Source organism: Dictyostelium discoideum (genome assembly GCF_000004695.1).
Source record: "Dictyostelium discoideum AX4 chromosome 2 chromosome, whole genome shotgun sequence".
In the NCBI taxonomy this organism is placed as follows: Eukaryota; Evosea; class Eumycetozoa; order Dictyosteliales; family Dictyosteliaceae; genus Dictyostelium; species Dictyostelium discoideum.
Genome location: NC_007088.5, coordinates 1722170 through 1736115, shown reverse-complemented (window position 1 = coordinate 1736115; position 13946 = coordinate 1722170). Strand labels below are relative to the sequence as shown.

The window sequence follows — 13946 nt, the reverse complement described above, 5'->3', positions numbered from 1 at the left end:
CCACTTTTTTTTTTTTTTTTTTAATGATGATTAAAATTTAATTTTACTTTATTTTATTTATTTTATTATTTTACTAATTGAGATTTAATTTTAATATTTAAAATGAAACAACTTGAATTTGGAGATTTTAATTGAACTGGTTTTGAAAGATATTCAAAAACGAATGGTGTTCTTAAAGAATATAAATGATCTTTTATCAATGGTACATAAGAATCCATTGCAAAAGTCCATTTATCAGATGGTTGTTTATCATGTTGAAATATTTCCACACTACCAGAAATTTCTAAATCATTTATTGGAGAATTAATATAAACTCTACACAATTGTGAATAATAATTACAATCAGAGTGTTTACATGCTTCCAACATTGGTTTTTGGAAAAAGAAGGTTGGAACATCTGAAGCGCCCTCAATCAATTCTACAAAGAATTTCCTTGATTTTCTTTTCTCTATAAATCTATGACCTGTTGGACATTGATATTCAAATGACAATCTACCAATACATGAATCATTATTAAAATTATTATTATTATTATTATTATTATTATTATTATTATTATTATTATTATTATTATTATTATTATTATTATTATTATTTATTGATATTTGAGGTGAATTTGTTGAATTTATTGAATTAATTTTCTTTTGAGAATTATTTGGTTGAGATCTACTAAAAATGGTTAAAATCTTTCTTAAATTCCATTCTTGTAATTGATCATTATTACCAACATAGAAAGATGAAGCATCACTATTGAATGGTAATGATATTGATTGCTTTGAAAATGAACCATAATCTAAAATACTAAACCAAGGATAAGGTGTAACATAACTATTAAATTCATAACTTTTACATGGGAAATAACTAACAAGAGTATTTGGTACAGGTAAACTAATGATTGATTTACAACATGATTGTTGATAAAACAATAAATTACCATATTCAATCTCAAATATATCCTCTCTTAAAGTAGTTGTTTTACCACAATTACATGTTGCTCTAGTTCTATAACCTGATTGATGTACTCTTGTTTCAATTATATTTGATGTTGATGTTGATGATGATATTGATGACGATGATGATGATAACAAAGGTGAAGAAGAAGAGGATAAACTACTATTATTTACAATATTACTAATACCGTTAATATTACTACTACTACCTCCAATATCTTTTGATAACAATAATAATTGTAATGGTGGTGGTGATAAAACTAGGGTTGGAGGAGGTGGCATACAACTATTTGGTAAAGGTGGGACATTGTGAGTTTTTAAAGTACAAATTCTACCAGATAAACTTTCAGCTTCACATAATCTTTTACCACGTTTCCAAATTTGGTCACATTCCATACGTAAATAGTCGATACTAAATTCCAAAGCAGGACCACTAGCATTGAAACAAATGGTTTTAATAGCTTTTGCAACTCTACTACAATGAATTTTAGTTCCATAGGAAATTGGTAAATTCTCTTGATATTGTTCCATTGATTGTTTATTATTCATTCTACATAGTTTCTTTGAAAATGTTAAATCTGTATCAATAAATTTCTTTAATTCATTTAAATCTTTTTGTTGTTGATGGTGGTGTTGTTGATGTTGATGATGTTGATGATGATCTTTAGTGGTACCACTGGATGATGATGATGATGATGATGATGATGATGATGATGATGATGATGATGATGATGATGAAGAGTTACTTGATAAACTATCAAATAGATTTGATAAATTTGAAATTATTAGTTCCCATTGTTGATAATCAAATAATTTTAATTTCGAATTTACTAATAAAGTTTTAAAACTATTTATACATGCTAATGGAATATTATGGTGATTAGCTTCATAGGTTGAAACTAATTGTGAATAATATCTAAACTGTTTTGGAAATGCTAATGTATTTAAATCTTGATTAAACAATGTTTGAATTGTATTACTAGATATTTGATACAATCTTAATAATCTAACCAATGGTCTATTTAATTCAATTAAAAATAGTGGTTGTTGTTGCTGCTGTACCACTGTTGTTGGACCTGGTGGAATTTGTTGTTGTTGTTGTTGTTGTTGTTGTTGTTGTTGTTGTTGTTGTTGTTGTTGTTGTTGTTGTTGTTGTTGTTGTTGTTGTTGTTGTTGTTGTTGTTGTTGAGTATTTATATTTATTGGTACCATTGAATTAGTGGTGGTGGTGGTGGTAGTAGTTTCTTTTTTATTTGTACCTAAATAATTTGAAACACTTGTAAATAAACCATAATTTCTTAAAAGTAATAAAATTTGTTTCTTTAAGGATTCTTCTAATTTTAAGTGACTATCACGTTGATAATTTTCATTTAAATCTTTTAATAGGAATATCTGTAAAATCGGTATACATTTACCAGGTGTAATGAATGAATAAGGTGGCGGTAAATTGAATTGAGTCATTAAAAGATTTTGAATTGATGGTGATATCGTTTGTTTAACATGTTTTAATATCTTAAAAATTGTAAAATATTCTAATTTAATTGTTAAATTTTCAAAAACAAGCTAAAATAAAAATAAAAATAAAAATAAAAAAAAAGTTGTTAATATTTAATTGTATATATAAATATTTATAAAAAAAAAAAAATACTTACAAATATGATATTACAAATATGAAACATGAATAATAAAGATTTTAAAAAAATGAATTCTCCATCTTCTAACCATTTTTCAATTTCAAATGGTGTCATATTTTGAATTGAATCCCAAAGGTCAATAAATAATGTGGTATCTTGAAAAGAGCTTAGGTTAATATATACATTATCCTTTTCGACATCATTATAAATTTCGAATTTCACTGTTTCATCTGCTGTATGTTTATTAAATTCAATTTTGATATCCTTTATTATTATTATTATTAGTAACTAACTCTTTAATATAGTTCTCTCTATCTCTCTTTGAATTATGAGTACTCACATGAAATACAGCTTTCTCTGCCATTTTATTTAAAAATAATGATTTTCCTTTTGATGAATCACCAATTACACCAATTACACATGGTCCACCTTTTGCATTAGTATTTACATTCATTATATTATTAAAATTTGCATAATTTGATGAATTATTAATATTATTATTATTATTATTATTATTATTATTGTTGTTGTTTATGACATTTTTTCTTTGACTATTATTTTCATGATTGAATTTTGGAATTGATTGTTTATGTGATCTTTTAGAATTTGGTCTTGTTTCAGAATTTTGAGGTGTATAATTATTTTCTACATTCATCATCAAAAATGATAACACGTGCAGTATTAAAAAATTAATGAAAAATTAATAAAAGAAAAAAAAAAAAAATAAAAAATAAAAAAAAAAAAAAAATGAAAAAAAAAATATTTCCTTTGTCAAATTTTTATTTTTTTTTTTATTTTTTTTTATTTTTTTTTTAAACAATAAAATACCAAATTGAAGTTCAAAAATTATTTTTAATTTTTTAAATATCCAAATTAAAAATAAAAATAAAATATATAAAAAAAAAAAATAAAAAAATAGTAACTTAATTAAATAAACAATTGCAACATTTTCAAATTAATATTAATTTTTTATTTAAATATTTTTATAATTTTTTAATTTCTTTAAAATAGCAAATTATTTATTTCATTCACTGAATATAATAATTAACAAAAAAATAAAAATAAAAATTAAAAATCTACTCTTAAAAAATTTTCATGGAAAATTAGTTTTGTTGCTAATTAATTTTTTAAAACAAAAATAAAATAAAAATTTTTAAAAAAAGCAACCCGGTATTAATTTAATATGATTTATTTTTTCTTTTAAAAATATAATTATTAAATTATTTTTTATTATAAAAAATATTGTTAATTGTATTTAAGAAGTGGTGATTTTTGATAATGCTGGGAGTACCAAAATATGCAAATGTGTCTTTGCTTTGTGTAAAAAAAAATTAAAAATTAAATTTAATTTAATTTAAAATAAATCGATCTTTTAAAAAAAAAAAAAAAATCCATTGAAAATGGTTTTTTAAAAAATCTTTTTTTTTTTATTTTTTTTTTTTTTTTTTTTTTTTCAAAAAGTGCACATTTTGGTGTTTTGAAAGGTTAATTAATTTGGAACACTTTAAACAAAATTTATTTTCAAATAAATAAAGTCGATTTTCTTACTCAAAATGGTACACCTTTATTTAATCGCATTATTTATTTTTAAATAGTTTTATTTTTATTTTATTTTAATTTTTTTTATTTTCACAAAAAAAAAAAAAAAAAGTATAAATAGATTTGATATCAAATTCAAATTTCTAAAAATAAAATAAAAAAAAATAAAACAATTAATAAAATAAACATTTAAAAAAATAATAAAGATGTCAAACAAATTAAATAAACAAATTTCAACTGAAATATCAGAATGTTATTTAAAAGAAAAACCACAACAGTCTTTCAAAAAAAGTAATGAAATTAAAATGTCCAATGAATTAATTAACAAAATTTCAAATGAAATATCAAATTGTTATTTAAAAGAAAAACCACAACAAGCTAAAAAAGAAACTAAAAAGAAATCAATTCGTTCACTACCAACTGATTTACCACCATTGAAATCTATTACACCATTAAAAAGTTGGATATTCCTTCAATGTAGACAAATGGACGCAAATGGTAATCCACTATGTTGTGGAGTTTCTGGTAGATATACACAACCGGGTACTCAATGTATTCTATGGCAAATCGATGAAAATGATCCAAGTCAACTTTGGCAAATATCAAAGGATGGTCATTTAGTATCTCTTTTAGCTGGTAACTATGTGATGGATTACAATAATGATGGTACCAATTTAGCAATTGCCAATGGTTGGAATAATTATACAAGTCAAATTTGGACCTACAATTCAAGTACCGGACAAATTGAAAATTCAAATTACCCAAATACATGTCTAGGAATAAAAGGAGCATTCAATGAACCAATCACTCCAACGAATGGCACTGAATTGGTTATTGATCAGCCAATTGATAATAATAACCTTTGCTTTCAATGGGATTTGGTACCTTCATATCCATTGAATACCATTTTAACAAGTCCTCCACAAGCATTCCCTACATTCCCTGGAGATCAAAATACAGCATTCATTGAAATTAGTCAATATCTTAGCAATGTTGATGATATTAGAAGTCAGTATACAAATCTTTCAGTGTCATTACCATTTTTCCAATCGCAAATGTCAGCAATGAGTTATCCAAGTTATTTATCTCATGAAGAGTTTGATTTTGTTAGAGATCAATTATCTACAGAATTCAATTATGCTCAAGAAATTATCAATTTAATTGGCAATTATGAATCGTTCCATAACGAATTATTTGCTGATAACTCTGCAAGATTAAATCAATTAGCAACACTTTGCCAATTGGAAATAGGTTCAGATATTAATGCAATGGGTTCTGTAATTCAAGTATTTAGTGGTATGATGTATTCAATTTTAGAGGCATTACCAGGTGTTGGCCCTATTCTTGGAAATGTATTACAGACAGCGGTCAATATTGGTGTTGCTGCTTCCGATGGTCATAGTACAATTCAACCTGATCCATTCCAAGTTGCATTATCTAATCTATGGGATACCCTAAGTACAAATTATGAAGCACTTTTATCCAACGTATCCAATATGGAAACAATGTTACTTCAAGATTGGGGAATGATGGTAACAACTCATGGTTTAATTGAAACGTTAAGTGGCCCAAACTCACTTGCTTGGCAATCGTCAATGACTGGTGACTTAATTTCAGCCGCTGTACCAGGTTATGAAATTTCACTACTTCAAATTTTAATGCCATCAAAATATCAAATCTATCGTTATGATCTTGCTAATAATGGTAATGTCGGATTGCCAGATGATATTCCATCATCATGTCTATGGACTGATCCAAATGATAGTAATATTACCTATTTCATTGCCGATAATGAAACTACAAAAGTTTATCCAGACGATTCTTTAATGTCATTGATTTGGGGTAATGGTGTTTCAGAACAAGAATTTTTCTTATCAGCCAATGGTTGGAATTTTTGTATGTCTTTACTCAATGATAATATTGGTTCAGGTGCTCCAACAATTTCAAATAATACTTCAACAGCTTTAAATTTTAAAATTCAATTTAGTCCAACTCAAATCTACAATTATGATGTCCCAACTCATTCATCGAATTTTACAACTGAATTTGATAATACTGCCATTGAAAATAGTTATTATCAAATAACCATTTATGATAATACTAATAGTTGGGTTGCATCTATATCAGTTCGTGTTGATATCTTTGTAATGAGAGGTGCTGATGTTTCTGTACTTAGTAGTTCTTGTGCTGATGGTTATTATTTAGGTACTCCAAATTGTCTTCAAGGTTCATTTGCCCATAGTTTTACTGGTTCAATTAATATCCCAATTTTTGAAAATTAATTTAAAAAAAAAAAAAAAAAAAAAAAAAAAAAAATTAAATAAATCTTTTCTTCTTGTAAATAAAATATGTCCATAAAAAATATTATTAATTTATTTATTTTTATTTTAAAATAATGAAAATACATATAACTCCAAATATTCTTGTAAATATTTTTTTTTTTTTTTTTTTTTTTTTTTTTTTTTTTTTTTTTTTTTTTTTTTTTTTTATGGATCATGTTTAGAATCATCAATACCTGATAATTCAATTGATTGTTCAGGTTCATTTGATTGCTCAGATGATTCACCAAAACCACCAGTTACACGACCGCTTGTTTTATTATTTGATGATTTTGAGTCATTTGATGAGGAAATAGATGGTAAGAATCTTTTAATAAAACTATTATTAAACCAAAATGATCTCATCCAAATTTTTCTTGTTTGTCTTGTAAATCCATAGAAAATTAAAACTTCTAAACCCATTAATCTAATACATAAATGGAAAAAGAAGTGAGCTGATGGTGATATTGTTGAACCAATTTTACAAACGGACGGATTTGCCGCGTGAACAAATAAACATACAACATACTCTTCAATAATATCATGATAATGATTTTTTTTTGAAGTTGTATATGAATAGAAAATAAACATATAAATAAATTCTGTCAACATTAAAATGATTAACATTAATGGTTTCAAATGTTTTGCTAATAATTTCTTTTTAACGGCATCTGAAACATTGTAAATCTCTTTAAGAATTAAAACTATACTAACACAACCAACACATAAACAAAATCCAACTGGTGCCCAGAAATAACCAACTTGATATTTCAAATCCATTAACCAACAACCAATTGCAGCATCAATGTAACCATACTGTTTAGAACCAACTGGTCCAAATGTTAAAACTATGGTAACTATATTCACTGCAATTGTATAAATTATAAATAATTTCTTTGAAATTTTAATTTTTTTAATTGTTATCCATAAATCAACTGAAATTGCAGCCCACCATAACAATGCAGTTACACAACCAAATTGAAAGAAAATTGCTGTAACTAAACATTTTGAATCTGATTGTCTTGCAAATCTACCTGGTTCTGGACAATATTTTTTAAATCCTAAATCAATATCCCAAAGTTGTCTACCATCTGTTGTCATTGCAATTAAAATTCCAGAAAATAAAAATAAAATTCCAACAGTATGTCTTGTATAATCTTTAATATTATTAACTAATGGACTATATGTAATAATTAAAAATATTAATGCAAACATTGAAATTGTTCCCGCAACTAATGACATATTAAAAACTTTATTCCATTCATTTTCTGTTAAAATTAAACTATTTTTATAAAAAAAAAAAATAACAATAACAAAAAAAAATTAAAATTAATTAGAATAAAATTTTAAAAAAAAAACTAATTTTTAATTATATTTTAAATCTATTAATTTAAAAAGAAATTGATTGCTTTTTTTTTTTTTTTTTATTTATTTATATTTTTTTTTTTAAAAAAAAATTTATTTTTATATTAATTTTAAACTTACGATGGACATGGTTGAACACAATTTGTTTCACCTAAAAATTGAAAGCCAATATCTATATCACTTTGTCTATCTGTTGTATTTCTATATATTAATGGAGAAGGACAAAACCCAGGTGGTAATTTTTGCCCTTTTACAAAAAAATTTTCATTACTATATAGAATATATAAAAGGAAAACAATTGTATATAAATTTATAAATTTTTTAATATGAGATATCATGGTCAAAATTAATTATATAAAAAAATTTTGATCAGTTTACAAATCAAATTGTTTTTTTTTTTTTTTTCAATAATTTTTTTTTTACAATCACATATTTTTGTTTTTATTTTTTTTTATTTTTTTTTTTTTTTTTTTTTTTTTTTTTTTAATAATTCACTAAATTTTTGTTCAGTTCAAAAAAAAAACCTTTTAAAAATTTAAAAGGAAATTGGGGCTAGTGTTAACACAAAAAAAAAAAAAAAAAATTTTTATTTTTAAATTAATTTGAAATAAATAAAATTCAAAAAAAAAAAAAAAAAAAAATCTAAATATATTTTTGCTACAATTGATCAAAAGGTTGTGCCGTTTTGTTTTTTAAAAAAATTTGTTTATAATTTTGATTTTTTTTTTTTTTTGAAAATTTTTCAGATATTTTCAAATTTTTTTTTTATTTTTATTTTTTTTTTTTTTTATTTGGGTTTTCAAAAAAAAAAAATAAAAAAATTAATTTTTTGAATCTACTCCTGATAACTCGATAAAATGTTCTGGATCATTTGATTGTTCGATCGATTCACCAAATTCAGTTTCCCTACAACCCCTAGTAGTTCTATGACTTGAGTTTGAAGTTTTCTCATCACTGGATATAGAGGAAAGTGATGGTATTAATTTCTTAATGAAACTATTATTAAGCCAAAATGATCTTAACCATATTCTTTTAGTTTGTCTTGTAAAACCAAAGAAAATCAAACCCTCAATACCCATTAATCTCATACAAAAATGAAAGAAAAAATGAGCGGGTGATGAAATTGATACATCAACCTCACAAATTGATGGATTTGAAGCGTTAATAAATAAACATCGGATATACTTTTCAACGACATCATGATAATGACCTCTACGTGAAGTTGTATATGAATAGAAAATAAACATATAAATAAATTCTGATAACATTAAAATGATTAACATTAATGGTTTCAAATGTTTTGCTAATAATTTCTTTTTAATGGCATCCGAAACTTTGTAAATCTCTCTAATAATCAATACAATACTAACACAACCAACACATAAACAAAATCCAACAGGTGCCCAAAAATAACCAACTTGATATTTCAAATCCATTAACCAACAGCCAATTGCCGCTTCACCATATCCATATTGTTTTGATGCAATTGGAGCAAATGTTAAAATTAATGTAATTATATTCAAAATCACAGCATAAGTTATGAATTGGAGTTTTGAAATTTTCACTTTTCTTATTGTCATCCATAAATCAACCGATATTGCAGCCCACCATAATATTGAAGTAACACAGCCATATTGAAAGAAAATTGCAGTAACTAAGCATTTTGTATCTGATTGTCTTGCAAATCTTCCAGGTTCCGGACAATATTTTTCAAATCCTAAATCAATATCCCAAAGTTGTCTACCATCCGTAGTAACCGTTAAGAATATACCACAAAATAAAAATAAAATTCCAACAGTATGTCTTGTATACCCATTATATTTATTTACTAATGGACTATATGTAATAATTAAAAATATCAATGCAAACATTGAAATTGTTCCTGCTATTAATGACATATTATAAACTCTATGCCATTCATTTTCTGAAAATATTAAACTTTTAAAAATTAAATAAATTAAAAAATTAATAAATTAAAAAATAAATTAATATATAGTAAATAAATAATTAAATTTAGTAAAAAAAAAAAAATTAATTAAATGTAAAAAAAAAAAAAAAAAAAAAAAGTAAATTTAAATGATTATTATTATTTTAAAAAATTATTAAAAATTAAAAACAAACCTTGGACATGGTGAAGTACAATTTGTTTGACCAATAAACAGATAACCATTTTCAATATCATTTTGTCTATTAGTTGAATTTCTATATATTAATGGCGAAGGACAAAATCCAGGAGGTAATGTTTGACCAGATGCAAAATGATCATTATAATTAAAAAAATTACAAATTAGGAAAAACGATATTAAAAATTTTAGGATAATAAACATTCTTTAAATTTTTTTTTAAAATTATTATCCAATAAAAAAAAAATAAAAAAAAAGGTTTATGGTTTTTTTATTTTTTGTATTTTTATCTTCTTTATAATATTTATTAACCAAAGGGTTAATTTTTATTTTTTTTATTATATATATTTAATTTTACCAATAAAAAAAAAAAAAAACTGTTTATATAAATTTATATAATAATATAATAAATCTTAATTCTTTTCAATTATTTTTTTTTTTTAATCGAATAGAAAAAAAAATAAAAAAATAAATATAAATTTAAAATAAAAAAAATAAAAATATAAATATTTGAATGAAAAAAAGGGGGGGATTGGTGTGGGTGGAGTTGACATAAAAGTTTTTTTTAATATAAATATATATATATAAGTATATGAAAAAAACCACTCAATCTCTTTGAATTTTTTTCTGAGATGTGAAAAAAAAAAAAAAATGAGTGGGGTTGTGATTATACAACAAATAAAAATAAAAAATTTTAAAAAAAAAAAAAAGTTTTAATTGGTTGTGTTAATAGATTTAAAAATGGTGGTGGTGAGGGTAAATTTACAATAAACTACTTAACACAGTTAGAAATTAAAAATAAATAAATAAATAATAAAAAAAAAAATAACAAATGAGCAAAGTTTAGAAAAAAAATAAAAAAAAAAAAAAAAAAAAAAAACCAAAAACAAAAACAAAAAGGCACGAAAAGTAATGGTTTTTAGACCATGATGAAATAAATTAATTTAAAAAAAAATAATAATAATGTTTTTTTTGGAAAGACACGTCCAAATGGTTTGCAGCATCACAAGGAATGGAATGACCAAAATATCTTTTTCGTGCTTATTCATTTTTTTTTTTTTTTTTTTTAATATTTTTTTTAATTTTTTTTTTCTTGCTTTTGGTTTTTTTTTAGTTTTTTTTCATTTAAAATTAAACAAGTTTCTAATAAAGAACTCTAATCTAGATAAATATTAGTGGTGTACACAAATAAATTAACACACATAACACACAAAAATGTTTTTTTTTTTTTTTTTTTTTTTTTAAAAGATAAGTGATCACAAAATTTCTTTTTATTTATTAAAATTTTAAATCTATTCAGCCAAATTATGATTTTAATAAAAAAAAAAAAAAAAAAATTAGTATATAGATTTTAAAAAATAATTTACTAAAAACAGTTTTAAATTATAAATATATATACATACAGTGAATTCAATAAATCCAATTTTTGTGATTAAATAAATTATTATCTACATTTAATTTATAACCAAGCTTTACAATGACCTATTAAAATTAAAATTAAAAATTGAAATTAGTTTTTATTTTAAGATAAAAAAAAGATAATTGATTAAAAAAAAAAAAAATACAAACCTTTTGTCCATTCACAGTGTTGGATGAATGCTAAACACATTGGCTCATCAGTGATTACTTTACAAGCATCATGCCAATCTTGAACGTCTTTAGTATTATCATTAACTTCAACATTTAAAGATTGTGAATTAACAAAAATAGTTGAAATAATTAAAACCAATAAAATTAAAATAAATTTGGTATTCATTTTTTTTCTAAAATATTATATTTATAAAATGGTGTTGGAATTTAAAAAAAAAAAAAAAATCAGCTTTAAAACCAAAATATTTTTATAATTCTCAGCCTGGTTTCTTTTTTTTTTTTTAAAAATAAAAAAAAAAAATAAAAAAATAAATTTTATTGATTAAAAAACGGTGAGCGCGGAAAAAAAAAAATCTTTGGTATTGATTTTCCTCAAAATAACTAACGGGAACAATGGGAATTTTTCCAACCATTAATAGTGTTATTATTGTAACAAATTCAAAAAAAAAAAAAATAAGAAAAAAAGATTAAAATAATAATAATAATAAAAATAAAATAATTTTGTTTTTTTTTTTTGTTATAGTAATAATTTAATAATTATATATGTTTTTTTTTTTTTTATTATTTATTTTTTATTTATTTATTTATGGAGTTAATCTTGTTGGATCACGTGGACAGAAACTAGCTTTTCTAATATTACCTAAACCTAAATAAAGCATAACTACACGTTCTAAACCAACACCACCACCAGCATGTTGTGAACAACCATATTTAAAGGAATCGATATAACCTTGAATATCCTCAATAACAACACCATGAGATTTAGCACTCTTTTCGAGTAATTCTGGATCATGAATACGTTGAGCACCAGAACAAATTTCTTCACCTCTCATAAAGAGATCGTAAGCATTTGCCCATTGTGGATTATTTGGATCAGGCATGGTATAGAATGGACGAACTTCAACGTGGAATTTATCGACGATAAAGAAATCTACACCAAATTTCTCTTTGATGATTTTACCTAAACGTTTCTCTTGACGAGTATTGAAATCATTGTCTTTTACAATGTAATCTGGGTCATTTAATTCGGCCAACATAGCAGCGGCTTCATCAAAGGTGAAACGTGGTGATGGATAAGTGAATTTGAAAGGTTCGAATGGGTATTGAGTGTTTACAGATTCGATTTCCTTTGCGAAACGAGTCTCTAAACCACGGAAAATCGAGGTCATTAAACGATCCAAAGTATCCAAAGCCTCATGATAATGATCCTTAAAGGTCATTTCAAGATCGAGACCAACAAACTCGGTCAAATGACGATGAGTATTGGAGTTTTCAGCACGGAAAACTGGACCAATTTCAAAGACCTTATTGAAATCGGCACAGATTGCCATTTGTTTGTAAAGTTGTGGTGATTGGGCCAAATAGGCATGGGTATTGAAATAGTTTAATTTGAAAACAGAGGCACCAGATTCAGAGGCAGCGGAAATGATCTTTGGTGAATGAATTTCAATGAAACCCTCACCGAGTAATTGTTCACGGAAGAGTGTACAAACTCCTGATTGAAGACGGAAAATAGATTGGTGGGCTGGTACTCTAAGATCCAATGCTCTGTTATCCAAACGCTTCTCTTGTGATACGTTTACAAATTTAATACATTCACTCTTCTTCTTTTCTAAATCGGTTTTCTCTTGTTCATTCAAGTTGGTATTTTGTAAAAGTTGTTCCAATTGCTTGAGATCGTCTTCTTGCTTATCCAATAATGGTTGGGCTCTTGAGAGATCTTCAATTTGTAATGGGAGTAATGTTGATTTTGATACGATGAAAAATGATGAAACTTGTAATTCTACGGATTTTTGTGTACAACTTTCAATTGGTACACTGGTTGAGACAACGGTTGCTTGAACGTCAACAATGGATTCCTTTGGAACTTGTCCAACAAATTGCACCATTGATTTCGAGTTGGATCCACCTTTGGCAACAACTGCTTGAACTGTATATAAACCATCTCTTAATTGTACAAAACAAAGATTGGCACCTTGTAAACGACTTGTTGAAAGACGTGCACGAATTAATACTGATTTACCAACTAATGATTCTGTCAATTGTGATACATCTGTCCATTCTCTTGTAATCTTTTCTTTACTTTGATTCATTGGTAATTCACCCCAATTACTATTATTCTCTTCAACTTGTTCTTGTTTCTTTTCATTCTTTTGTTCACCACTATTACCACTTGCTGCTGATTTCTCAGCGGCTTTCTTTGCTTTAGCTTCTGCTATCTTTTTCTCTTTTTCTAATTTCTTTTGTTCTTTTTTTAATGCTGTAGCACTTTTAATACAAGAAAAAATAAAAATATTAATATTATTATTATTTTTATTATTATTTATTATTAAAATTTTTAGTTACCTTTTTTCACCTGCTTCGCCAACAGGAACTGGTGTAGTTTCTGACATTTTGGAAATTATTTAAGTAAAAGTGAAATGAATT

At 24.5% G+C, this 13946-nt stretch overlaps 6 protein-coding genes across 6 annotated transcripts; 1 reads left to right on the top strand and 5 right to left on the bottom strand.

Moving 5' to 3' along the window:
* Positions 1-65: 65 nt before the first annotated feature.
* Positions 66-3239, bottom strand: DDB_G0272470 (hypothetical protein; the record flags this gene model as incomplete). The annotated part of the gene is made up of 3 exons (XM_640219.1): positions 66-2513; positions 2603-2848; positions 2925-3239. The coding sequence occupies 3 exons, from the start codon at positions 3237-3239 to the stop codon at positions 66-68; spliced, it is 3009 nt and encodes a 1002-aa protein (XP_645311.1).
* Positions 3240-4329: 1090 nt separating this feature from the next.
* On the top strand, positions 4330-6405 carry cupI (ricin B lectin domain-containing protein; the record flags this gene model as incomplete). The annotated part of the gene is made up of 1 exon (XM_640218.1): positions 4330-6405. The coding sequence occupies one exon, from the start codon at positions 4330-4332 to the stop codon at positions 6403-6405; it is 2076 nt and encodes a 691-aa protein (XP_645310.1).
* A 204-nt stretch (positions 6406-6609) lies between these two features.
* On the bottom strand, positions 6610-8144 carry fscE (G-protein-coupled receptor family protein; the record flags this gene model as incomplete). Its single annotated transcript, XM_640217.1, has 2 exons — positions 6610-7723; positions 7927-8144. 2 exons carry the CDS (start codon positions 8142-8144, stop codon positions 6610-6612), a joined length of 1332 nt encoding a protein of 443 aa, XP_645309.1.
* Positions 8145-8627: 483 nt separating this feature from the next.
* fscD (G-protein-coupled receptor family protein) lies at positions 8628-10133 on the bottom strand (the record flags this gene model as incomplete). The annotated part of the gene is made up of 2 exons (XM_640216.1): positions 8628-9744; positions 9928-10133. 2 exons carry the CDS (start codon positions 10131-10133, stop codon positions 8628-8630), a joined length of 1323 nt encoding a protein of 440 aa, XP_645308.1.
* A 1255-nt stretch (positions 10134-11388) lies between these two features.
* On the bottom strand, positions 11389-11685 carry DDB_G0272238 (hypothetical protein; the record flags this gene model as incomplete). Its single annotated transcript, XM_640215.1, has 2 exons — positions 11389-11411; positions 11499-11685. The coding sequence occupies 2 exons, from the start codon at positions 11683-11685 to the stop codon at positions 11389-11391; spliced, it is 210 nt and encodes a 69-aa protein (XP_645307.1).
* A 418-nt stretch (positions 11686-12103) lies between these two features.
* aspS1 (aspartyl-tRNA synthetase) lies at positions 12104-13912 on the bottom strand (the record flags this gene model as incomplete). The annotated part of the gene is made up of 2 exons (XM_640214.1): positions 12104-13787; positions 13866-13912. The coding sequence occupies 2 exons, from the start codon at positions 13910-13912 to the stop codon at positions 12104-12106; spliced, it is 1731 nt and encodes a 576-aa protein (XP_645306.1).
* Between the last annotated feature and the right edge of the window lie 34 nt (positions 13913-13946).